Genomic DNA, 25,889 nt, shown 5'->3' with positions numbered 1-25,889 from the left:
ACACAGCCATAATCCTGGGTGAATAAACTAATATTACAATGCTTAAATTATTATTGGAATTGGTGGTAGCTGAAGAGGGTCTGTTAATTCCCTAAAGCCTTTGACTGCATACTGTGGGTATATTCCATATTAAAATCTACAGATGCTTCTTAGCACTCTTAATAGAAGCCAGTGTTAGAGTCGTGTTGAGAATCACATACATGCTTACATAAATTTAGCTATTCAACAATATAATAAGCCATCCAGGTCTATCTCAGCAGGGTACAATAGTCATCACACCACAGGAGGTCTCATAACAGTTTTTGTAGAAACCAGTAAATACATCCCCGTACAAGTCACATTAACAGGACTGTGAAGTCACATGTTTCTCCCTAAAGCTACAGCTTTGAAAAAAAAAAATACTAAGGAAGAAAGAGCTACAGCTGAAGATATTCTAGCTAGAAAATTTGCTAGTGATTGATGGGGTTAGATCCCACTGTGTCATAATCTAAGGGGGTGGATAGGAAACCAACATGATTCTTAAAGTCACACTAAGGTATTTTGCCCTCTTCTCCCCCACCCCTGCCATATTTTGAGGGGAACCTGTTATTACCCAAGTCTTTCAATCACGTAAACGTCATAGAAGGGGACTGGGAGGGTAAAAGCCTAGAGTTCTGTGATCTTATTATATTGTTGAATGTCACTCTCAGTGGGCCTGGATATATAACCATGAGAAGACTGAAACGACCCTGAGGTCCACCTCCTGAAGCTTTTCCTGCACATTGTCAAACCTCTGAATTGCCACCATAATCTACATCTCCAGCCCTAGAGTTCTGTGATCTTATGATTCTATTATTCCATTTTTAAACCTGTGGAGTGGGAGTGTTTCTGAGTACCCTGCTCACACAGATGGTGGTGGGAAGAATCTCAAGGATATGTTGCATGTAGTAAATGCCCATTTCACTACGTAATCAATCACTCCCTTCACATTTCATATGAGCACAGACGATGCTACCCTACTGACAACCTCAAAAAGACAAGTAATTAACGGCAGTACAGCATTCGCATGCATACGTGTAAGGAACGTGAAAGAAGACATTCTTCCCAATTACATATACTGGAGGTTGAGGACTCTGAACAAGCCAAGAATGTACTGTAGCAGGAGCAGGTCCCTACTGTGGATCTGCTCCACATATTGCGAGCAGAGCAGGAACGGGAAGGCAAGAGGAACTAACTGAATGATAAAATCATACACAAAGTCTCTGTATTCCTGATGCTCTAAAAATACACTGCACTGACAAATCACTTGTCAAGGCAACCTGTCAGAGACTAAAAGCAAGATCAATGTGCCACCAACACTTTCCCACAATCATCTCATTTTGAGCATTGCTTCACCCTTTTCTTCCACAAACTGGCTCTTTACAAAACTGACCCAGGCCACAGCCATCTGTATATCTGGAGTTCAGATCCCATCCCTTTCACCTACCTAATCTCACCTGATTATCTTAGAGCCATTTTATACACTTTACTTTCCCAGTCTGTCACTGCACATTAGACATTGGCAAAGACTATCGAATTTTGTTACCCTAACATACCATTGTCAATATGGTTTAACAGGATATTTCTTTACCTTGGTCTCCTTAGCAGAAAACTCTGAGGAGTTGGAAATTTTCATAGACTTTGACCGGTGGGACTGCTGCCGCCGGATAGAATCCTCCCGGGAGTATTTCACGGAACCTGAGGTCCTTACCCGCACCTTGCTGGTACTCTGAACACTATTCACACCAATCATTTCGAAGGGTGACTGAGGAAGGGGTTTGGAGAAATAAAAAGGCACTTTCCAACCGCTGCAAGGCTCTAACGCTGGAGGAGCTCTGTCGGGTTGTGCCTGAGCAGCTCGGAGCGCAGGGATCCGCGTTAGCTTAACGAACACCAGGCAGCCTCCCCCAGCATCTTCAACTACCCTATTTGCAGCGAGTCTGATTGTTCCAGGCTCGGCTCACGTCACTGGCTGCAAAGAGGAAAAAAAAATGCAATCCCACCCCTGCTACTCAGCTCTCTGTTACACACACACACACACACACACACACACACACACACACACACCATATTCACACACTGGAACAAATGGCAATTGGCCAGGCAAGCAATTCATTAACATTCCAAATAGCAACACTATTTCTCTTGTGATATTATGCATCAAGCTCATTAATGTCAAAAAAATAGAGATACCACAAATAAGTCTGAAGTAATCTGTTAGGCACCGTGTGGGGTGGGAATAGAGATAAATTTCCAAAAGGAGAAAAAAAAAATACGATGGACATCAAAAGGCTCAATCAATTATGGGCTAGGAAAAGGACGGCAGCCACAAAGGCATCTCAATGATCATTTATTTTCTTCTCTTTTCTGTTCCAGGCCACACATTGTTTCACAGTAATTCAAACTGTATTGCTTTCTGAAGAATTAAATTGTTTCTTACAGCTTTAGACTACTACAGCCAGATATTTAAACAGGAATTATGTCAGTTTGTATGAGAAATCCAGAATAAAGATGTTATGCTACCTCCCTGTCATACTGGAAAGTTAAAAAAAAAATCGGCTTGTTAGCACATGTTAACTTTAAATATGGCTTAGAGTGAGACCAATAAAGCCAACTCCGATCAATGAGGAGCAAGAAGCTTTTCCAAGAGCTATAAATGCTCTGTCAGTGCACAAGAACACAGGCAACTTTCTGAGTAAAAATTACAAACTGGAGATTATTAGATGATCAGGTAATTTTAGTTCCTGACCTATGAAGTGACTTTGGAGCATAATACTCAGGATTGCAATGCCTCTCTTATCTGATATCCCAAGAGTAGAGAGGGCAAGCCACCTAAGTCTCCAGACAAAGGAGGTTTTAGTGTTAATGTAAATAACAAAATTTAACTGTAGGTTGTAAAATGCTAATCTGAGAAGACAGGCTGCCTGCACCAATCCCACTCCTCAGATCGGAATTTCTCTTTGATGACTGAGGATTACAAACTTTGCTTCCCAGGTGGCAAAGCACTGATGTTGCCAGCACCCTTTAAACACACAGGGCTGTTTCCTCCATGGTCAGTGAGCCAGGCAAGGTGGTATTTGTACTTGGGTTGGGTTTCATCCTCACATCAGGGGCTTCCTCCTACCCTCCGCTAGGCTTCTTTATTTTCCATCAACCATCTTTGAAGCACTTGCTGCTTCAACTCTGCTATGAGCAAAACAAAGATATTAACTAATTTTGGTAGAATTTTGTCTAAATAATAATAGATAATAAGTTTTGGAAGATCTTGGGGGAATCTCCTCTCCTTTAAGAATGCACTGAGTTTCGAGTCTATGACATCATTTTAGCTATTTTGAGGTAAATTTTTCTCTCTTGACAGGTTATTTGAAGCTACTGAATAACTGTCCTTTAAAGTAAATTTAAAAAATGCTGTAGTGACTTTATACTTTATAAAGCATGTAACGAAGACATAAAAAGTGGTATGCTATAACCTTATGATAAAATTTATCGTTTAGAATATGCATAATTCTGACTTAAGCATATGATGATTCTATAGGCAAATATCTCCATTTTATACAAGTAAGCCTGAAGCAGAACCCATGAAGGAACTAACAGCAGAGCCAAGATGAAAATGTTAAAGTATTATGTAAAAGACATAAGACCCTGTCTCGGCGTGGTTATAAATACAGAGCATTGGTTTAAAAGAAACATGTCTTTTGGATATTTGCCAGGCACCATAATGAGGAGTTAGAATATGTCTTCTGATGAACTTAATTTCCTTTTCTGTACCAAAAAGATTACATAAAAAGAATGAAAACCACATGCGAGCATGTACAGAAATGGAATCTGATCTACAACTTGACTTCTGAGGAGGTTAGTAGAAATATGCTATCGTTACCCAAATAGCAGGTCCTCGAATAACATTATTTTGTTATAACATTGATGAGACGCTGTAGGAACTTAACTCTAGTTCATATCAATTAGCCTGTGGTAAAACTGGTTTCATTATACTTTGTTTCGCTAAAGTCGCAGAATCTATTGACAACTTTAAGTGAGGACTTACTGTACGTGATCTTTACCCAAAGACCGCCCAACAGGCATTATTATTCCTGCAATGTCATTGCTAATAAAAACTTAACATCTGTTAAACACCTTCCACTTTACAGAAGTAACATGTTATCTCATTTTGATTCTCAACATGACAATCTTGTGAGGTGGGTGAGTTGATATTACAATCCCCACTTTACAGATGACAGAAGTCAGTTGAGGAGGCTATGACCGATCCAGCATGGGGGTTCCTTAAAAAATAAAAATAAAAAAATTAACAATAGAATTGCCAAATCCTCACTTTAAACTATACCAGAAACCACACTGTCTTTCCATGTACTACGGCTGTTCACATTGCCCTTTCCTTTTTAAACAGGATACGAACCTTTCTCAAAGTCAGGGCGAGAGAAGTCTTCCTTTACTCCTCCCCTAGATTCTCTGTTCAAATCAAATTTCTACCTGGACAGAGGGAATGGAATCGCAGGATAAGAATTAACGACATGATGTCTGTAACGTATCTGAGTATGTCCTCACAAGAAGCTGGCAGAATCCCTAGCCCTCAGGGTCCTGTGGTGCTCTGGCTTTATCCTACTGACCTAAACTTAATTCCCAATGCTTCCCCATGACACCTTCTCCTTCAATCAGGCCTCTGTCTTCATTCCAGGTTAATACATTGGGCTCTAGCTTCCACTTAACCCACACATGAAACACGGCTCACGTCTGTTCTGAAGCTTTCCTGAATCACTCCCCATTTGCTGTCCTCCCCCTGGAACTCTGCTGTCCTCCACACAGCTGGCTTCCCATCACTCACAGTTCAGCCCAAATGCTACCTTTTCCGAGGGACTTTCTCCAGCCACCCTTCCTAAAACAGCCTGCACCCTCTGCCCCAGTCATTCTCCACCATAACTGCTATCTCGTTTTCATGGCACTCAGCCCTGTCTGACGTCGTCTGCGTCTCAGAGCCTACAACAGGATCTGGTAGAGCGCAGGACCTCAATGACTATTTGTCAAATAAACACACTCCCTAAGGATACAGTTAGCTTTCCTTCTCTATTGTTTTTCTTAAGACAATTCAGCATTATTTTTTTCTGAAAAAGAAATAGTTCAAATAATTCTTGTATGAAAAGAATTAGTTCATACAAGAGAGTATGCTGTGAAATTTAAGTTTTCTTCCCACACCAGCTTCCTTCTGCCCAGCAACAGGCACTATTGTCAGTTTCCTATGCATCCTTCCAGAGGTAATCCATCCACGTACACTGTGTACACGCATGTGCTTTTTCTTCTTCTTTTTTTTTAAAAAAAAATAAATTGTATTGGGGAATATTGGGGAACAGTGTGTTTCTCCAGGGCCCATCAGCTCCAAGTCACTACTGTCCTTCAATCTAGTTGTGGAGGGCGCAGCTCAGCTGCTGTTTTCAATTTTCAGTTGCAGGGGGTGCAGCCCACCATCCCATGCGGGACTTGAACCAGCAACCTTATTGTTGAGAGCTCGCGCTCTAACCCTCTGAGCCATCCGGCCGCCCCACTTTTTCTTCTTATGGGTTATAAATTAAAGCATGATACATATTCTTTGTTTCTTGCCTTTTCCCCTTATCTCAGGGTCTTTCTACATCAGTGCAGATAAAGCTACCTCACTCTCGTTAATAGTTGCATATAGTATTCCAGTGTATAGAATATCATGCTATTAGTGTCTTATTATTGGATATTTACTTAAGTCTTTTCCTACCATAACTAAGGATGCAGTGAATATGTCTGTAATATATCACATCTTAAAAACATTTAAACAACATGGTCTTCCAATTAGCCTCTAAACAAGTCTTATTTTCTTCCTCCTACGTGTTTTCATACCCACAGTTGTGGTGTTAGGTACATATGGGGTTCACAATTAGATTCAATATGGAAAGAAATCCCTTCAAAGACATAAAGGATGGACCTGTCCTGCCCTACCCTGCTCTGAGAGGGCTTGACAGTTTCAGATGTTAGCCAGCCTGTGCATTGTAGAGAGTCTGCTTGCTATAAAATAAAGGCAGGCCTCCTGGAGAGCAGCAGCTGTTTAAAAGTACAAAAATAACTCTCCATACAAGCTTTAGCAGAAAATAAAGGTGACTTCCACATTAAATAGAAATTGTAGGAGAAATTTAATTATGCAAATTAATTAACTGGAAGGCATCACCTTCTAAATGCTTTCTCTGACTGAGGTCACTATTTAGTACATAGGCCCTAAAAGGCTTCTAAAAGGTGTCCCAGTCAATGGAAAAACTCTCTAACCCTACCAATAGGCAGAATCCCAGAAAATGAACTCAATTTAATGCATCCTTTGTGTGTGCCTATTAGGTACCATGTGCTGGGGATATAGACAACACTGACAGATAAGGTCCCTAACTTTAGGTTAGGGGTGGGAGGTAGAAAGCACTGGAAATTCTATTGCCATAATCATAATGGTGAATACCTTTGGGATATCAGTGAACTGAAGACTTGCAGAAGCCCAAGTAAAGAAGCCCAAGTGCTAATGAGTTCTAAATACCAACTGTCCAGAGGTACAATTAACACCGTATGTAGAAGGGCCAGGGGAGAGGAGAGAGGCTTAAGGTGATAAGAGGAAACCAGCTTCAGTTTGTTTTCAGAACAGAATGGTGGATATATGCGTAATCGTCACTGAACTTAAAAGGATCTCACGGCTTTCTCTAGGTTCTTTAGATCACACTGGTTTGTAAGAAACAGTAAAGTGACAGAATGCTGATCTGGGAATTAGAGGTCAGGTGCTCGCTGAGGCTTCCTGGCTGGCGATGACTGTGACATGGCCCAACATCTTCAAGAAGCTAGTGTTGCTGTCATAAAGGTGCTAATGAATGATTTCTTTCCTAGCTGTTCATTTGGACTTAATTTCATTGGTAGAGCTAGAAGGGACCTTAGAAATAATTGCCTTCAATCTCTTCATTTTATCAGTGAAGATTCCTGAGACCCAGAAACATGATCTCGAAACTAATAACCGACAGAACTGAGGCTTATGTCCAGGTTTCCTAATTTCCGATAGAAGTTGTTTTTCTCCTATGCTGTTCGCTCCTTGAAGGCTAAACAGTCCAATGCCACACATCTTTTCAGACTGCAATAAGGCCTGGAATGGTTACCTTGAAATGGAAAATTCAATATGAGGAGACGGATTCCAAAAATGAAATGTAAGCCAGCCTCTCATATAGTAATAGCAGAAAGGAGACACAAAAAATCATCTCTACCAATAGCTTAGGAACTAGTCTTGGGGTCCAGAAAAATGTGTGACAGCTTCTTGACCCTGACATGGCAGGAATGAGGTATGTATCCTTTTGTTCTCTGGGTGCTATTCCTCCCCATACAGCAACATGATCACAAAATTAGTTAACCCTCTAGAGAAAAATTTCTACTTCACTCCAGTCATTGAGAGTACATTAAAACAACAAACGATTTTCAATATTAAAAGCAGATAAATTACATACATAAAAACGTATTCCCTGTTTCATTTTTCCTGTCTTTTTCTAGGCTTTCCCCATCCGATACTTTTCTAGTTTGGGGACCCATTCTGAACCCCAGCAGATGGTGACAGTCTAGATCCATCTAATGCTCTACACTCTAGGACTAGATCCTGGTCCTCACGTGGTCCAGCCATATGAGGCCTCCTGCAGCCTCCGCTGCTTGAACATCTGTGTGAAGAGTCAGAACTGGAACTGGTTGCCACGTGTCATCAATCTACCACTTTAATGGGGAACACACCTCACAGACTACTTTCCAAAACAGGACTCAGATAAATTTTCCCAGAATAGACCCAGGATCTGCTCTCTAGTCCCCTTATCCTTCAATTCCAGTCTAATGAGCAAATTTCAACAGACTCTACCCTTTGTTCCCTGACCCTTTTCATAGAGGTCTGATAATGCTTATCTTTAACCATCTCAGCTACACACAAAAGCGAAAAGTTTTTGTCTAGCAGTGGGGCTATGGATTTCTTTGGTTCATATGTCATTATCTAGAATGTAAACTAAACTTAATTTAAAAAAAAATTAAAAACTTTTATTTATTTATTTATTTATTTATTTATTTATTTATTTATTTATTAATTAATTAAGTGTGTTTTTCCAGGACCCATAAGCTCCAAGTCAAGTAGTTGTTTCAATCTAGTTGTGGAGGGTGCAGCTCACAGTGGCCCATGCGAGGATCAAACCGGCAACCTTGTTGTTAAGAGCATCGTACTCTAGCCAACTGAGCCAACCAGCCGCCCCTAAACTCAATTTTAATGAACAATCACTGTCTTCAGTAACTGGCAGGTGGAAGTCAAAAATCCCCATGACTTGTTCAACCTATGAGGACACGTTACCTCACTCTAACAGCCCTCAATCTTGCCTGTATTATCACATGCTTTAGTTCCATCTGTTCCTCAAACATACAAAGCAACAGGAGGGGAAAATATCTTTAAATAGAACCTTCTTACATTTAAAATTAAATAACATTCTTGAGGGGGAAAAAAACACCCTGCAAGCGTGAAATAGTTCCCAACTTGCAAAAACATCATTTTTTCCCTCATTAACTAAAGGCAGTCATGTAAGACATTTACACAAGGGTTATATATTAGATTTGCTATTTAGAAGTATAGGAAAATAGAGAAGGAAGACTGCATTTGTGTGTCCATAAGACATAATTCTGTAACTGACACTGTCACATTCAGCTGACCTTTTCAAACTATCACATGGAAAAGAAACACAAAACCTTATCTTGATGCTACGAGGCCTTCTGGAGGGGGAGAAAAACCTGTCATATACCTGAGACAACATAAATTCTTCTTTCTATGTCACAAGAAGGTACACTTCCTTCTACCCCAAAATACATACAAAATGCAAACACAGAAACGGTATTTCAGACGACCAAAAGCTGTTCTTAACGGTGAGTAAACCAATAATTATAGATGGGATGCTAAATGCTGAGACAATATTCTGTTCCAGAAGCTAACCCATTAGCCCACCCATATAACAACCCATAACATTTAGTGTCAATTCAACAAACGTTCCCTAACTGCCTAACACATGCCAGGCACGTGTCCAGGAGGAAGTAAAACGGATGTAGATCGCTGCCCTTGCAGACTTTTACACCAAAGACAAATTATTTTCTAGGTCAGAAACAATGCCAGTCAAAACACATGACTCTACTTGCATTTAAACAAACACATAAGAAAAAGATTATGTGTGCAGAGAGACACCACATTTTGCTGCCTCACTTCCATTTATCAGAAGGTCCTCTAAAACCACAAAATTTCATTTCCCATTTCTTTGATTAATTCACTTGGTAGTTTGGGTCACTTACTTATTAGTTTCCACCAGTCCTTAACAATTCCAAGTCATATTTAATTTTATCAAAAAATGGTCACCATTTGGTGCTACAGAAGAGTAACTGTAAGCTCTCAAAAGACAAAACGCCTGTTTAATTCTGTTCACCATTGTGATTTCCTTTATTATGTTAGGCATTAGGAATAGAATAAACCAAACAAAACAGACTGCTGCCCCCAATGAACTTACACTGAGATAGGCATTAATCAAATAATCATTAATTAGTAAATAATCAAGTAATCCCACAAGCAAATGTAAAACATAACTGTGCCACTGCTATGAGGAAAAGCACAAGGTACTCTGAGAGTCTACAGCAGATTCTGACCTGGACTTAAGATGTATAGGAAGGCTTCCCTAAGGATCGTAGGAAATGAGGCTGAGATGGGATCGGAAGGATGAACAGGAAAGAGAGGGAACTAGTCTAAGCAACTGCAACATAACAGCGGTAGCAGTGGTTATATTAGTCATAAAAGGAGCTGCAGAAATTATTAACCTGGGGATGTGTTCTGTTTCCAAACTTATCTTTGGCTTTCATTCTCAGAAGGACAGTACACCAAACTGCCCATGATACATGGATGAGATTTTAACTTCTTACTCAACAAGGTCTCCCCAGAATTCCAATCAAAGAAAAGAATGGAACACAGAGTGTTAGGTACAATTTCAACTCCGATAATACCAGAGCCGTGCTCCGGGGCTTCAGAGGTCATTTCCAGGGGAGGGGTAGAAGGTGCAGGTGGGAGTCTGGACTGGCACTAGTTCACCCTCAAGTAAACTCCTGAAAGGTTTAAGAAAAGTCTTGGAGCAAATTCATGAGTCTAGTCCATTCCAAAATAGACTATACATATCACAGAGAACGAATGATCAGCTTCTCAAACTGAGCCAGACTTTTCAAAGTTTGGAGGATACAGGGCTGTTTCAAACACATTTTCCCCAACCTGCTGCCCCTACCTGCTGCCCCAAATGAGTCCTTAACAACATCTGTAGGATCCCTATGGAACCAGACCAGCTGGAAATGTGTAACCTTAAAAAAAAGGAAAAAAACAAGAAAAAGAAAAAAACCCCAAACAAACAAAAACAAAAAAAACCCAAACCACCCAAACAATAGATTTCTGTTTAATACTCTGTCTCAGCCAAATCTGAATGTAGCTAAGACCCTAACTGTGGCTTCTACAAGGTGAATAGCACTAAAGATGGCAGTAAAGTGACATGGTTATGAGCCAAACAGAACTGTGTTCACATCTTGGTTTCATCATTGACCGAATGTATGACTTCGGGTAAATTATTTAAATTCTCTACATCTCGATGAAAAAATGGGGAAAACAGGACTCAGTGAACATTTGTGGACTTTAGGCTACTCACCAAGAATGACTTCCTACTTTAGGGGAAACCCTCATGTGTACCAGAGGTTGGGGTACAGACAGGACAGTCCTGTCCCGATAAGCTGAGAGCAAAAGCCATGTGAGCAAAGCTTGGCCACTTGACGCTCCCAAGGGAGTGACATAAAGATACAGGGTCAGTGACAGAGCATCCCTGTTGCAGTAATGGTGGCAGCTGCAGGGGCCTGAGCACATCTTTCCCATGGAAGCACTCTGGCATTTTCCTCTGCTGTCAGCCTTCCATGGTTGGAGCCTATTTTCCTGCTGTGATTCTCAAGTAGCCCCCATCTCCATTTTGTGAGCTACCTGATGACTTCCCAATACAGGCCTTTTACCCTTAAGTCAATGAGCCTCAGTTTCCGTTTCTCTGTAGCCCAGAATCCTGGCTATTACAAATGACATTATGGGAGATGGTAGAGAGAAGCACTTAGCATAGCACCTGATATGTAAGTGGCATACAAGTATTTGTGGCGCTTGGGTAGTAAAGCCAGCTCCTGATGCTCTGAAAAGACTTGTGATTTTGAAATCCGAAAATACTCCTGAGTTTCATGAAACAAACAATAAAGTAGGTGAAGGCAGAGCTTCATTTCAGTAACAAAGATTAAGAAGATCCTGCTACCTATTTACACCGAGCCACCAAATAGCAAATAAGCATCAATAAAACATTCCTGCTCCCTACGCTTTAAACACATGTCCACCACTCCCTCTCACCCCATCTCCCACCAGCCATCTCTGCTCACCTGTTCCCACCACTACTTGCTCCTCAAGTCTCTGGAGAAAACATTTCACAGAACTCAAATTAATTAAAAAATAAGCTGACTTCTCTAGATGGAAGCTTCTTTCACTTCTTACTTAGACAATAAATTAAAATTATTCTGATAAATGAAATGGTTTTCAAGATAGCAGTGCTCATTCAAAGGATCCATAGAGCTGGCCAACAGCGTGGTAGAAATTTGTAGCATCTCCCCCCAAAATACTAACTCTTGGATATTAAAAACAATCCAATACACACTTTTATGTAAGAGGAACCAATAAACGGAAACAGAATTTAAGACAAATAGCATTAAAAAGGGACCAGAGCTAGGCTATGCAATTCTCAAATTCTCTGGGGATTGAACTAATCTAAGAAGACAAAAGTTCTCTAGCAAAAGGAAAAAGCTTCTTTACAAAGAATAGCAACAACAAAGGGCCGATGAGAGCTAACATTACAGTGATATTGAGATCACAACTTGGGCTGACTAAGTGAAGGCTGACAATCTAAATTAAATCTTAATATCTCTTGGAGGAAGCTGCACACATAACCGTCATTGACACCTGAGCCCCACATGAGCCTTGAGACAGCAAAGTGCAAGCGTGAGGTAAAAAGTAACTGGTTAACAGCATCTTTCATACCTCCTGTCATCATACATCAGAAACACCACCATAGAAGATACCAAATACTTTAGAAACAAACGATGAAACCCCTTCCATGTACTTTAGAAGACCCCTGAAGGATTTCACAGAACTACGGGCAACTTCTATTTCCTCTCAGGGGGGTCATTTTTATTATGCAATAATCGATACACACAAAATAATACACATAATGCTTATGCAAGATACTAAACATAATTTTTAAAAAAAGAAACACCCTTTAAACCCCCACCCCCAGTATGTGAAGTAGAATATAACCACGATCATTAAAATTTCCTGGAGTCCCATCCCACCTGTTTTGTGCTTCCTCCATGCAAACACTCTGGAAAACAATTTGGTATTATCTTGTAAACTTGAATTTGTTTACCTTACGACCTGGCAGTTCTTCTCCCAGGACTATACTCTAAGAAAAACTCTTAACACGTATGCTCCAGAAATAAGTTAGAAAATGTCATTGTTTATAACGAAAGCACAGGAAACCATTCAAACAGTCAAATTAATTATGGTAACATCAGACAACACGATAGCCTATTTTCCTACAGTCGGGCAAGCTTCGTTAGGAGGGAGGGGTAATGAACACTCCCGGTGGACACTACCATGCCTCTGCAGGACACAGCCTCACCTGTCAGCCCTCTCTGAGAGCTTCCCTGAGTGAAGAAAGCTGCCTGGCCCAAGTTCACAGCCCCAAGGGAGGGATGAGTCAAAGGCTCCCTGGCTCCTTCATCCCGCGGCAGGACAGCTCTGAAAGGCCACCTCCCGGGTTTCGGAGCTCCACCGGGTCAGCTGAGGCCTTCGCGGGCACTGCATCCCAGTCCAACTTCTTTTCCTCTCTCCTGCAGGTCTCCCATCTCCGCCCCCAGCCTCCCTGGGAAGATCTAGAGACCGCTCCCTAATACATGTCCTACAAGTAACCTCTGACTCAGAGTATGCTTCCCAGGGATCTTTATAGGTGCCAGGAATGTCACTTACATTATTATTTCATTTAATCCTACGACCAGCCCTACTAGGTAGGTATTATTAATCCCATTTTAGAGATGGGTTTTAGGGAAGCTAGCTAACTTGTCCCAAGTCATTCAGCTATTATAAAATGGGGACTTGAATTCAGGTTTGGCTCTACCAGGATGCTAAAAGTTACACTCTTTCTATTACTCTGTGTGGCCTACTTTACCAAGCAGTACTTCGCTTGGCTTGTGTGACTATACATTCCTAAAGGCAAACAGAAGTGCATTTCTTTTAAAATATCACTTAACTCAGGTAACAGTTATAAATTTCCCCCAGAATCATCAAGGTTTTACTATATTATAATAACATAGGATCACATTCATCAGGTCACAATGAGTACTGGTTTGTGAACATAAATTTAACCCAACATTTAGTATTTATTGAGCTAGTTCTAAAGAATCTGACGCCATCACTTTTATTCATTCTGACTAGGGTAAGGTAGAAGTGTTCAGACTCAAATCATGCCACCATTAATTTTGGGGAAAAGCTCAGGGCACTCCTGTCCAATAGAAATACCATGAAAGTTACACATGTAATCTAAAATTTTCTAGTAGTCTCATAACAATGAGTATAAAGAAACAAGGGAAATTAACTTTAATAATACATTTTACTTGACCCGATATGCGTAAAACATTATCATTTGAACATATAATCAATATAAAAAATTAGTAAGATATGCTGCATCCCTTCTTCTGCACTAAGTCTTTGCAATCTGGTGTGTATCATAATCATGGAGCATCTCCTTTTGGACTCGCCAGGCTGCAGGTGTCAACAGCCACCTGGCACCAGTGGCTACGGTACCGCATAACACAGGTCAAGGGGGAAGAACAGAAAACAAAGTGCTAATTATGAGATTTGAGAATTTCCAATATTTCCACTATCCACTCTCTTTCTCGCAAACAATACAAGTAATTGACAATTGATAAGACTCATCATAAAAACGTTGTTTCAAATATGAAGTTTGTCTCCTTGATGACCTATTTAAACAAGAGCACCTTACAGAACACTCTGAAGAAACATTTCTTTTATTTATAGTTATTGAGGCCTGAGTTCCATGATGGACTAAAACATCATTTCTTCACTATCAGAAGTAGACTTGGGAACATTTTGTCTTCTTAGAGTCTTAGTTTTTTTTTTTTTTTTTTTTTAAATGTCTTAAATGGAATTCCAAGTAAGGAACACAGTACCTTCTCTTTTCCCTTATCTTAAAATCCCCAGAAGGTCTCAAAGTTCTGCCTCTGATGACCTGAATTACCTCCAGCAAAAGTCACTCAATTTTTTTAGGGGTCCTGCATATGTCATCTCTAAAGCGTGAGTGTTGGATGAGATAATCTCTACTGCTCCTTCTTGAGCCAACATTTTGTGACTGTTCAGCAAACTGTCTTCTGAAAAGCAACCAAGAATTCATTTCATTGTTTTTCCTGAGAAAAGGTTGTACGTTATTTACCTAGTGTTAATCCTGGCCCCCCCAAAGATGTTCACATCCTCTTCCCTATATTAGGATATGTTTGTTACTCCATGAATACGTTACCTCACATGGCAAAAGGGACTTTTAAGATGCAAGTTAAGGAGCTCGAGGTGGGGGGATTACCCTGGGGCACGTCAGTGGGCACAATGGAATCACAAGGCTCTTGTAAGACATCAACAGGAGGTTCAGAGTCAGAGGAAACATAACGACAGAGGCAGAGCTTACTGTACTTGTGTTCTTTTAAGACACTAAGTTTATGGTAATTTGTTACAATAGCAACAGGAAACTAATGCACCTATACATCATACAAGCATCATCCCAGGTGGTATGTCAGTGTGGCTTCTTTGGCAGAAGTAGGTGTACTGATTTCTAACTGATCTTCCTGTTTCATTAGGATTGACAGGTTCTATCTGTTCTTATATAAGAGAACAACAATGACATATGAGATAAGCTTCAATAGAAAATTAAAGGTGAAAGAGATTAAGTACAAATTGCCAGTTACAAAAACAGTCACACGGATGTAAAATATAGCATAGGAAATATAGTCAATAATATTGTAATAACTATGTATGATGCCAAGTGGGTACGAGACTTACTGGGATGTCACTTCTCAAGGTACATAAATGTCTAATCACTATGCTGCACCCCGATACTAATATAATATTGCATGCCAACTGCAATTGAAAAATAAAAACATAGCCGTAGCTCTCTCAAGAAAATATGTAGAAATATTTAAACTTAAAATCACTATTAATGAAGATAGCAAGTCTATATTAAAACCAATGCATCTGTGAGCATCTGAAGACCCAAAGAAGAAACTTCACTCAAACAGGCTCATTAGGAAATGGATGAAAAGATTATCTGGTGCATCAGAGACTTCCTTTTGTTAACCAACATCCCTCTTCTCCATGGTGCAGGGTTGTTGCTGGAAATATCCAGAGACTTCTCACCCCACCTGCAGCTAGTTGCCTGCCCTGTCTGACTTCCATGCTCTCTGTCCCACAAGCCAGATACAGAAACATTAAGATGTCCCTGGGGATAACAAAGCCTCCAAACGGAAAGAGGCTGCTTTGTTTCTGCATAAAGAAAGAAACCTGCTCACCAGGAATATCTGCCTTGAAACACTGGATAAGTAATAAACAAACCTCTACTGTGTTTGAGCGATTATATAATTTGATATGATTTACTATAGCAATTTAGCTTACCCACATTTATACACCTATTTACAATTAAGAAAGAAGACCCAGCATTTGGTTCTTGAGTTCACTTCCATGATGACAACAATGCATGATACGTGGTGAAAACTGTAGCTTTCTTTTTAGTGAGTTGACTAATCTTCTACTCACTTGGTCAATTGCTCTATATGAAGAGAGTTTCCTCAGAAAATGTTTGCTGCGGCATTTGTAAGTCTTGGTAAAGATTTCAGATAGTATAAGGAATACTGTGCAATATATGATGACAAGAGAAAAATAAAAGGAATTCAAATGGTGTAAAATAATCGTAAGAAACTTTTGGACAGGCATACTGAGATACAGAATGGGTGTGTAGTAAGACAGAGGAAAACACAATATGCAGAGCATTTTAATTATTTCCATTATTTAAACTAAAGTTCATTTGGGTTCTTCACAGTACTACACATTGTACAAAATGTAATGAGACCTTAAAAAAACAAAAATCAGGCTATCGATTCTGCTCTTATTTCTTCCTTTCTTTATTATAAGCCCATTGGTGAATAGTTAACTTTTAAAAAAATATATAAAGCTCTTTTTAATCAAAGTATAGTTGATATACAATATTATATAAGTTCCAGGCATACAACAGTGATTCGACATTTATATACCTTACGAAATGATCACCATGAGAACTCTAGTAACCATCTGTCACCGTACAAAGTTATTGAGATATTAACTGTTTTCTCTATGCTGTACATTACGTCCCTGTGACTTACTTATATTATAACCGTAAGTTTGTACCTCTTAATACCCTTCACTTTTATTGCCCATCCCTTCACCACCCAACCCTCTGGCAACTATAAGTTTGTTCTCTGTATCTATGAGTCTTTTTTATTTCGTTCGTTCATTTGTTTAGGTTTTTAGATTCCACATATAAGTGAAATGATACAGTATTTGTTTTTCTCTGACTTATTTCACTTAGCATAATACCCTTTAGGTCCATCCATGTTGTCACAAATGGCAAGATTTCATTCTTTTTTATGGCTGAGTAACATTCCATTGTGTATGTATACCACATCATCTTTAACCATTCATCTATCAATGGACACCAAGGTTGCTTCCATATTATGGCTATTGTAAATAATGTTGCAGTGAAGGGTGCATATATCTTATCATATCAGTTTCTTTGTTTTCTTAGGATAGATGTCCAGAACTGTAATTGCTGAATTGTATGGTAGTTCTATTTTTAATTTTTTGCGAAACCTCCATATTGTTGTCTATAGTGGCTGTGCCAGTTTACAATCCCACTGCAGTGCACAAGAGTTCCCGTTTCGCCACAGCCTCTCCAACACATTATTTGTTGTCTTTATGATGATAGTCATTCTGACAGGTGTGAGGTGAGGTATCATTGTGGTTTTCACCTGCATTTTCCTGATGACGAGTGAAGTTGAGAATCTTGTCATGTTAGCCATCTGCATGTCTTCCTTGGAGAAATGTCCATTCAGGTCTTCTGCCCATTGTTGAACTGGATTATCTGTTTTTCTGATGTTGAGTTGTATAAATTCTTTATATATTTTGGATATTAATTCCTTATCAGATATATCATTTGCAAATACTTCCCCCCCCGTAGGTTGCCTTTTTGTTTTGTTTTGTTTTGCTGTGCAAAAACTTTTTAGTCCAATGTAGCACCATTTGTTTATTTTTTATTTTGTTGCCCTTGCCTGAGGAGACACATCCCAAAATATATTTCTAAGACCAATGTCTGACAGTTTACTGCCTATGTTTTCTTCTAGGAGTTTTATGGTTTCAGGTCTTACATTTAAGTCTTTAATCCACTTTGAGCTTATTTTTGTACATGGTGTCAAGAAAGTGGTCTAGTTTTAATTTTTTGCATGTAGCTGACCAGATTTTTCAACACCATTTATTGAAACGTTTCCCCATTGTATATTCTTGTGTCCTTTGATGTAAATTTAATTGATTATATGTGTGGGTTTATTTCTGGGCTCTCTACTCTTTTCCACTGATCTATGTGTGTTTTTGTGCCAATACCATACTGTTTTGATCACTATAGCTTTGTAGTATAGTTTGAAATCAGGGAAAGTAAGGTCTCTAAATTGAATTTCATTTACTTCTGCCCTGGTCTTTATTATTTCCTTCTTTCTGCTAATTTTGGGCTTTGTTTGTTCTTCTTTTTCTAGTTCCTTTAAGCGTAAGGTTAGACTATTTGAGATTTTTCTTATCTCTTTGAGGTAGGCTGGCATTGCTATAAATGTCCCCCTTAGAAAGTGGGAAGCGTTTGCTGTGTCCCATACATTTTGCAACGTTATTTCCATTTTCATTTGTCACAAGGTATTTTTTGATTTCCCTTTGATTTCAGGGCATTTCAACAACCTCCTGACCCATTGGTTGTTTAGTAACATATTTAGCCTCCACATGTGTTTTTTTCAGTTTTGCTCCTATGCTTGATTTCTAGTTTCATGCTATCATGAAACTACCTAGTTTCATGTGGTCAGAAAGATATTATTTCAATCTTCCTAAATTTATTGAGATTTGTTTTGTGGCCTAACATATAATGAATCCTGGAGAAAGTTCATGTGCACTTGAAAAGAATGTGTATTCTTATTGTTTTGAGATGGAATGTTCTGTACATATCTATTAAGTTCATCTAGTCTAATACGTGACTTAAGGCCAATGTTTCCTTGTTGATTTTGTCTAGATGATCTATCTATTAATGTAAGTGGGGTATTTAAGTCCCCTACTATTATTTTATTACTGTCAATTCTCCATTTATGTCTGTTAATATATACTATATGCATTTAGGTGCTCCTATGTTGGTGCATAGATGTTTACAAATGTTACATTCTCTTGTTGGATTGATCTATTTTTCATTATGTCATACCCTTGTCCCTGGTCATAATCTTTGTTTTAAAGTCTACTTTGTCTAAATATTGCTACCCCAGGTTTCTTTTCATTTCCGTTTGCATGAAATATCTTTTTCCATTCCTTCACTTTCAGTCTGTGTCTTTAGGTCTGAAGTGAGTCTCTTGTAGGCAGCATATGTGTGGGTCTTGTTTTTTTTAATCCATTCAGCCACCCTGTCTTTTTGAATGGAGCATTCAGTCCATTTAAAGTAATTATTGATCCATATGCACTTACTGCCACTTTTGTTTTCATACTGGCTTTATAAATGGTTGGTCTACTACCTTTACTGTATGTTTGCCTTCAGTAGTAAGATTTTTTTCTTTCATATATTTTCTTATTTCCAGTTTTGGCCTTTTCTTTTCCACTTAAAGAATTCCCCTTAACATTTCTCGTAATGCTGAGTTAGTGGTGATGAATTCCTTTAGCTTTTGCTTGTCTGGGAAACTATTTCTCCACTTCTGAATGATAACCTTGCTGAGTTAGAGCATTCTTGGTTGTAGGTTTTTGCCTTTCATCACATTGAATATATCGTGACACTTCTTTCTGGCCTACAAAGTTTCGGCTGAAAAATCAGCTGATAGACTTGTGGGGGTTCCCTTGCATATAACTAGCTGTTTTTCTCTTGCAGCTTTTAAGATTCTCTCTTTAACTTTTGACATTTTAATTATGATGTGTCTTGGTGTGGTTCTCTTTGGGTTCATCTTGTTTGGAACTCTCTGTGCTTCCTAGACTTGGATGTCTGTTTCCTTCACCAGGTTAGGAAGGTTTTCAGCAATTATTTCTTCAAATAGGTTTTTCTCTCCCTTTCTTCTGTCTCTACTCTTTCTGGGACCCCTATGATGTGAATGTCAGTACACTTGATGCTGTCTCAGAGGTCCCTTATACTATCCTAATTTTTAATTCATTTCTCATTTTGTTCTTCCAATTGGGTGATTTCCACTATTCTGTCTTCCTGATCGCTGATCCATTCTTCTGCATCCTCTCATCTGCTGTTGATTCCCTCTATTTTTCATTTCAGTTGTCACATTCTCAGTTCTTTTTTACATTATTTGTCTTTAAGTTCTCATTAAGCTGTCCCACTGTTCTGCAGAGTTTCATGAGCATCTTTATGACTTTACCTTGATCTCTCTATCTAGTAGATAGCTTATCTCTGTTTTGTTTAGTTTTTTTCCTGGGGTTTTGTCTTTTTTTATTTTATTTGTTTGTTTGTATCATATTCTCTGTCTCTTCATTTTTGCCTGTTTGTTTCTATGTATTAGGTAGATCAGCCATGTCTCCTGGTCTTGAAAAAGTGGCCTTATATAGAAAATATCTTGCGGGACCCAGTGGTACAATCCCTCCTGGTCACCAGAACAAGGTGCTCCAGAAGTATTCCCTGTGTGGACTAGTGTGGCTTCCTGTTGTGGCTAGGCCGTAACTGCTACAGACACACTGGCAGGTGAGGCTGGTGTTGGCATAGCTGACTGTGAGGCCTGGCTGCAAATGTTGTGGGTATACTTGTGTGCAGGACAGCCCCCCAGGTGCAGCTGGTTGGTGGATTTGACTGCAACTGCTGCTGGTGTGCTGGGAGCCATACAGGACAGGCATCCGGTGTGGCTGGCTTTGAGGTCCAGCCTCAAATGTTGCAGACACACTGCTGTGCACTGGTGCTGACGGAGGTTGCCTATCACATGTGGTGAGGCAGGGACCGCTTGGCGGGGAGAAGGTACACCAGTGCTGGCTGACCCTACCCACTGGATGTAGCAGTGCAGGAGCCACTTTGGAGGTGTGCCAGCTGGGGTAAATCCTCAGGAAAATGCCACTGTGTGGTGAAGAGTGTTAGCAAGGTTAATGAAGAATGTCAGAAATGATGACTGCCTGTCATGCAGGGCGGCCTGCGGGGCCTCTGCTCTCGCTCCCCACATAAGAATGCAGGATGTGGCTAGGCCAAAAAGGAACACCCACGGAGCCATAGGTAGGGGAGTCATACCACCTCAGTCTCACTGGAGGCTGGATTCACACGACGTGCGACCTGCTGTCCGCTTTTCTGCCAACCGACCAACAACTCTCCTCGACTCCCTCTTGACTCACTAACCAGCACAGCCGCGGCAGCTACATCAGGGGCCAATTGTCTAACTGGCTACAGCTGATGGCCGACTAGCCACAACCTATGGCTATCTACTACCCGAGTCAGCACCCCCCCCACGTGAGGCTGAGAGCCTGGAGCTCTGTCCCCACACTGCCAGTGTCAGACCAGATAGGTGGAAGGAGAATAAAGAAAGGAAAAAAAAAAAAGGCACCCACCAGCACTCTGTCCCTGGAGAAAGTTCCAACAGATCTTTGCCCCTCCAGCACACATAAAATTAGTCCATGTATCACCTTCACATATAACCTGGGTGCTTTTCAAACTGCTGCCTCTGCATTGGGATTCAGAAAGAGCCCAACCTTGGTTTTCTATGGCCCTTTGGCTCTTCCAGATGTAAGTCCTGCTGGTCCTTCCTTCCTTCCTTCCTTCCTTCCTTCCTTCCTTCCTTCCTTCCTTCCTTCCTTCCTTCCTTCCTTCCTTCCTTTCTTTCCTTTCTCTCTCTCTCTCTCTCTCTCTTTCTTTTCCTTCCTTCCTTCCTTCCTTCCTTCCTTCCTTCCTTCCTTCCTTCCTTCCTTCCTTCCTTCCTTCCTTTTTAAATTAGTTTCAGGTGTACAATGCAACATAATAACTAGCCATTTACACCCCTAGTCCTGCTGTTTTCCAAAACCAGATGTTATGGGGCTCCTCTTCCCAGTGTGGGTCGCCCGGCTGGGGATCGGATTCCTCACTCTTCAGGGAGGCACTTCTGAGGTTGTGATATTCCTCCCACTTGTGTGTCACACATGGGGAGTGGGGCTTGTCTCCCACAGCAACCTTGTCTCCAGGTCTCCAGATCACTGTGGCCCTCGAATGCTTAACTTTTTTTTTACTTATTCCTGAGCATAAAAATTTCCCCACAGGCAGTTAATCAACAACAAAATTCCTGAATACTTTTGACAATGCAAGACTTCCTCATTTGCAAGGGCATTTGATGGAATCTTTCTTCAGTCAAACCCTGTATCGTTTTCCTAGGCCAAGAATTATTGCAGAAATAGGACCTGAACTTAATCACCAAATTTTGGGGCTCTCATATAAACATATCTTTTAAAAACAAGAACCAGATAATAATGCAGTAACTCTTCTTGTTTCCCTTTGAAAACAGATTCCTTAATTTAATCATTTAATTAGATATAATTGAAAAGGCACATAAAGTCCAAGAATTTATTATATAGGCTGTTAGAAGTCTGAATATTTTATAGATTCTCATGAATGAGTCATCAAAATAATATATATTTATATTAATAATAGGAAATATGATGGACTTTCTTGAGTATGGTTGTTTTCCTTTGGATCAAGTTCTTAAAGATATAAAACACCACTTAAACAGTGTGAGCACTGCTGACAGGCTACACCCCACACCTATCATCTCAAACCTTTCTGCTACGTTTATTTTTTTTATTTTATTAAATTTATTGGGGTTACAATTGTTAGTAAAATTACATAGATTTCAGGTGTACAATTCTGTATTACATCATCTATAAATCCCATTGTGTGTTCATCACCCAGAGTCAGTTCTCCTTCCATCACCATATATTTGATCCCCCTTACCCTCATCTCCCACCCACCACCCCCCTCTGCTACGTTTCTAATAACCTGAAAACCGTGTTTGAGAAACTCTGCAGTTTGCTTTGGGAGTTAAGAATAAGCAGAAGCACAAGTTGGTCAGTTAGCAGGCATCCTATAGGCCTGCAGCACGGAATGCCAGCTTCCAGGCAGTTGTAGTGGGCTATACTTTTGTCATTAAATATGTAACCTGTTTACAAATTATCTGAACTCTAGAGAATAAAGACTTAAAGGAACTTCATCTTATAAAACAAGAATGTTTAAAGGTTCATTTCCCCATCAAAAAAGTAAACAACCAAAAACCAAAAAAAGCCAGATACATAATACAGAAAACACAGTTTTCATTTGAGAGGAAAATGAGGCCAAAACCAAAACGTTAAACAATTTTCCTAAGACATCAAAACAAGGACAAAAAACAGGCACAGAAGCCAAGCCTCTAGAACTGCTGACTCCAAAAGCAATGGATTTCATAACATCACAGTAAAGACCAGTCCATAGAAAATGCACCCTCCTTCTGTCTTTGTCTTTTCTTTCTTGCCCTCTGCCTAGGTCTACGGAAACAGTAGACTAAAAAATGTGCTTGACTGGGATTCAAAACACCTGAGTGAAGTTGAAGCAATGCCACCATCACGCTACACAACCTTGGAAGAGTCCCTTCATGTCTCCAGGTCTCAGTTTACTCATCTGTACAGAAGTTATGATCTCTAAGGTCCTTACAGATTAAAATTCTAAATTTCATAAAATAACATTTAGCTTAAATACCATAACTAAAAAGTTTCTTTTGGCCACGGAAAATTATATATATTTTAAGTTGGTATAAATTCAATGACAAAACAAGTTTCATTCAGCTTGCTACAAATTTTAAGCCCATATGTAGGAACCTATTTTAACAAGCCTGTGTGTAAGATGGCACAATTTAAAACCCAGCATATAGCAAGGAACCTCTTATACAGGACAGAACAGAATCATATTGATTATCAATAGAGTATAGCTGATCATTTATATTACAGTCAAGTTAAACCAAAGGTACGTGTGCTAATGGTATCACATGAGTTAAGTCCTTGACTATTGAAAGGACACTGTGGGCTTCCTAACAGTGTACAACAAATGAATTCCAAGATTGTTTAAAAGGTTATACACATATTTCTGACAACATGAATTTTCTTCAAATGCACTGAATTTATTTGGTAATATTTACTTTGTCTTTAAGTGATATTTACTTTTAAAATGGAATTATTTACCGATCTCAAGAGCTTTACAATAGCACAGCCATCAGCTTTCCCAAGGGTGTAAAAACCTACTTAAAAAGTAGAAAATTATGGACAGTATTCCATCTCAATCTTTTTCATATGACCACACAAAAGAAAAATCACGAAAATGTCTTCGATGGGAAATACTTTGTACACAGGACCATTTACAGCTCTCGGCATTTTTTTGGCCTATAAATGATATATGCAAATTATGTGAAAGAAATAAAGTCAAAACGAAAAACTTTAAGATCCCATTAGTTTTAACGTTTTACTTGTCAAGACAAAATCCTAGGAATTGTGGGGTTGACTTCAGATCCTCAGAGGGCCTTTTACTGCTGCCAGACTTTACACTGATAACCTATTTGTAACCAACAGTTCTTTTCTGCGTGTTTAAGATCATCTTGACATAGATGGAACTATTTGTAACTCTATGTCTCACATCAACATTCTCCCCAATATCTTCAAAACATGACCTGATTAAATAAATTATACTGGGGCAATAGAGTTCAGTGGTAAAGAAGGATGGGGGTGGGTGGGGGGGACCATTTACTACCGGGGAACCTTGGGTACTTATGCTCTCTAAGCTTCAGTTTTCAATTCTAGAAAGTAGGGAAATTTTGTGTGTGTGTGTGTGTGTATATTATGTAACCTATGTATGGGTCATTTCAGGGTTATCAGGTGGAAATCACTTAAAATATTAGCTTATTTGTCAAACATCTATACCCTAAGTGGTACTCTTTACAAGAGGCACTTTATTGTCTTGTGCACTGCTTGCCAGGACTATTTTCCCGTTCTCCTAAAATGTCTTTATCTTTTTGCTGGTGCTGCCTTGATTTTTGTGTTTTTGTGAGGATAAGGACTGTGAGACATCCTAGCAGAAGAAACTCTCCTTATTTGTCAGTGTCAAGAGCTGGATGAAGTGTTCTTTAACTCTTTGCTGCTAGGACTGCACTAAAAAGGAGGCAACGCCATCAATGCCCGAGCTTCCTTACTGTTCTGGTAAGGAGGAGAGGGTGTTTTTTTATCCTGATGCATTTGTAGTGTATGAACCGTGGCAGAAATTTTTCTCATGTGCATTCATTCTGTGGCTGCGAAAGAGAGTGAAAAGCATCCAGACCAATATGCAAATGCAAACTGCAGCTATACAGACCACCCAGGTCAGGAAGGGCTTACCTAGAGTTATAAGGAGTTACTGTCTCCTCCAAGGTACCTGAAGGTGTTTAACCATACTTTTAGGAGGTTGAAATCAACTTTGCTTTCCTTTAGTTCTCACTAATATAAGACAATTTGAACTCTGAGGGGATCAAGCATTTACTTTTCAAGGAAAAGTTGAAAACAAACGTCTAAGAATAAAAACAACAAACAATGTGCCATTTTTGTTGGTGTAAATAGTCACCCACAGAAAATAGACTCCCTTGGAGGTGGAATTTTTACTGAAAATAAATAACATGCAAATAACTTCCACAGAGGATTGGATGATTATACACAATGGACACTATTTCTAAAAAGCCAGTTGCTAATCTTTAGTTTTCTTTTTATATAAAGAAAATAACACGAGTGTATTTCTAATGAGAATATATAACACGAAGCCTGAAAATTAGTATGTAAAACTTGCATTTGAAAACTACATAAATAGAAATGAATGCAGCTGAAACTCAAAGCAATCATTTCTAGAATTTGGCCTGAAGTATATGAGTACTGACAAATTTCACTTTAATCAAAGCGCTTTTAACCCTGAAAATACTGCAACATCACTGTTTTGTTCCTAAAATTGTGGCAAGGATTTCAGAAAGCAGCTGATTCATCAAAAAGGAACTTCCTGGCAGATAAGATCTAAAACAAAGATGCCAAAAAGATGAAAAAGCAAAAACCAAAACAAAGCATAATATTTTGATATTGCTTCCCAATTGAAAACAGATACGTTTCTGTCTTCCCTTGAAGCATGAACTTTACGGCCACTTGCTTTATTTGGAATGTTTTTTTCTCTTACTACACTGAAAATGGAGAATTTCCCTTTACGAGAGGGCCATATGAGCTTGGACAGTGGGCAACCTTAAAGACTGGGTGTAAAGGAAAAAAGAATCTTCATGCTTTCTGCTCTTTCTTAGACTTTCCATCTCCATCCTGCCCAGTTACTGAGAGACCTCCTACCTAGTCCTGCTGCTTCCATTTTCTTCATCCATCCATTGAACCTTTGTACAATATTCTACTCATAAGGTCTTTCCCTGCTTCA

At 39.5% G+C, this 25,889-nt stretch overlaps 1 protein-coding gene across 9 annotated transcripts in view; it reads right to left on the bottom strand.

The window, feature by feature from the left end:
• Window positions 1–25,889, bottom strand: part of PSD3 (pleckstrin and Sec7 domain containing 3) — a 428,991-nt gene that overhangs the window by 126,811 nt on the left and 276,291 nt on the right. The window contains exon 1 of one of the 9 annotated variants that reach the window (XM_074329580.2): window positions 1,610–1,960. The exons of the other annotated variants lie outside the window; for them this stretch is intronic. Within the exon in view, the coding sequence (XP_074185681.1) occupies window positions 1,610–1,771 (162 nt within the window). The 5' untranslated portion in view covers window positions 1,772–1,960. Of the gene's footprint in view, window positions 1–1,609; window positions 1,961–25,889 lie in introns of those variants that run through there. 9 annotated transcript variants of the gene reach the window in all.

The sequence above is a fragment of the Rhinolophus sinicus genome, chromosome 16 (assembly GCF_057876585.1).
Source record: "Rhinolophus sinicus isolate RSI-liver-muscle chromosome 16, RSI-T2T, whole genome shotgun sequence".
NCBI lineage: Eukaryota > Metazoa > Chordata > Mammalia > Chiroptera > Rhinolophidae > Rhinolophus > Rhinolophus sinicus.
This window is presented reverse-complemented; position numbering and strand designations above follow the sequence as displayed.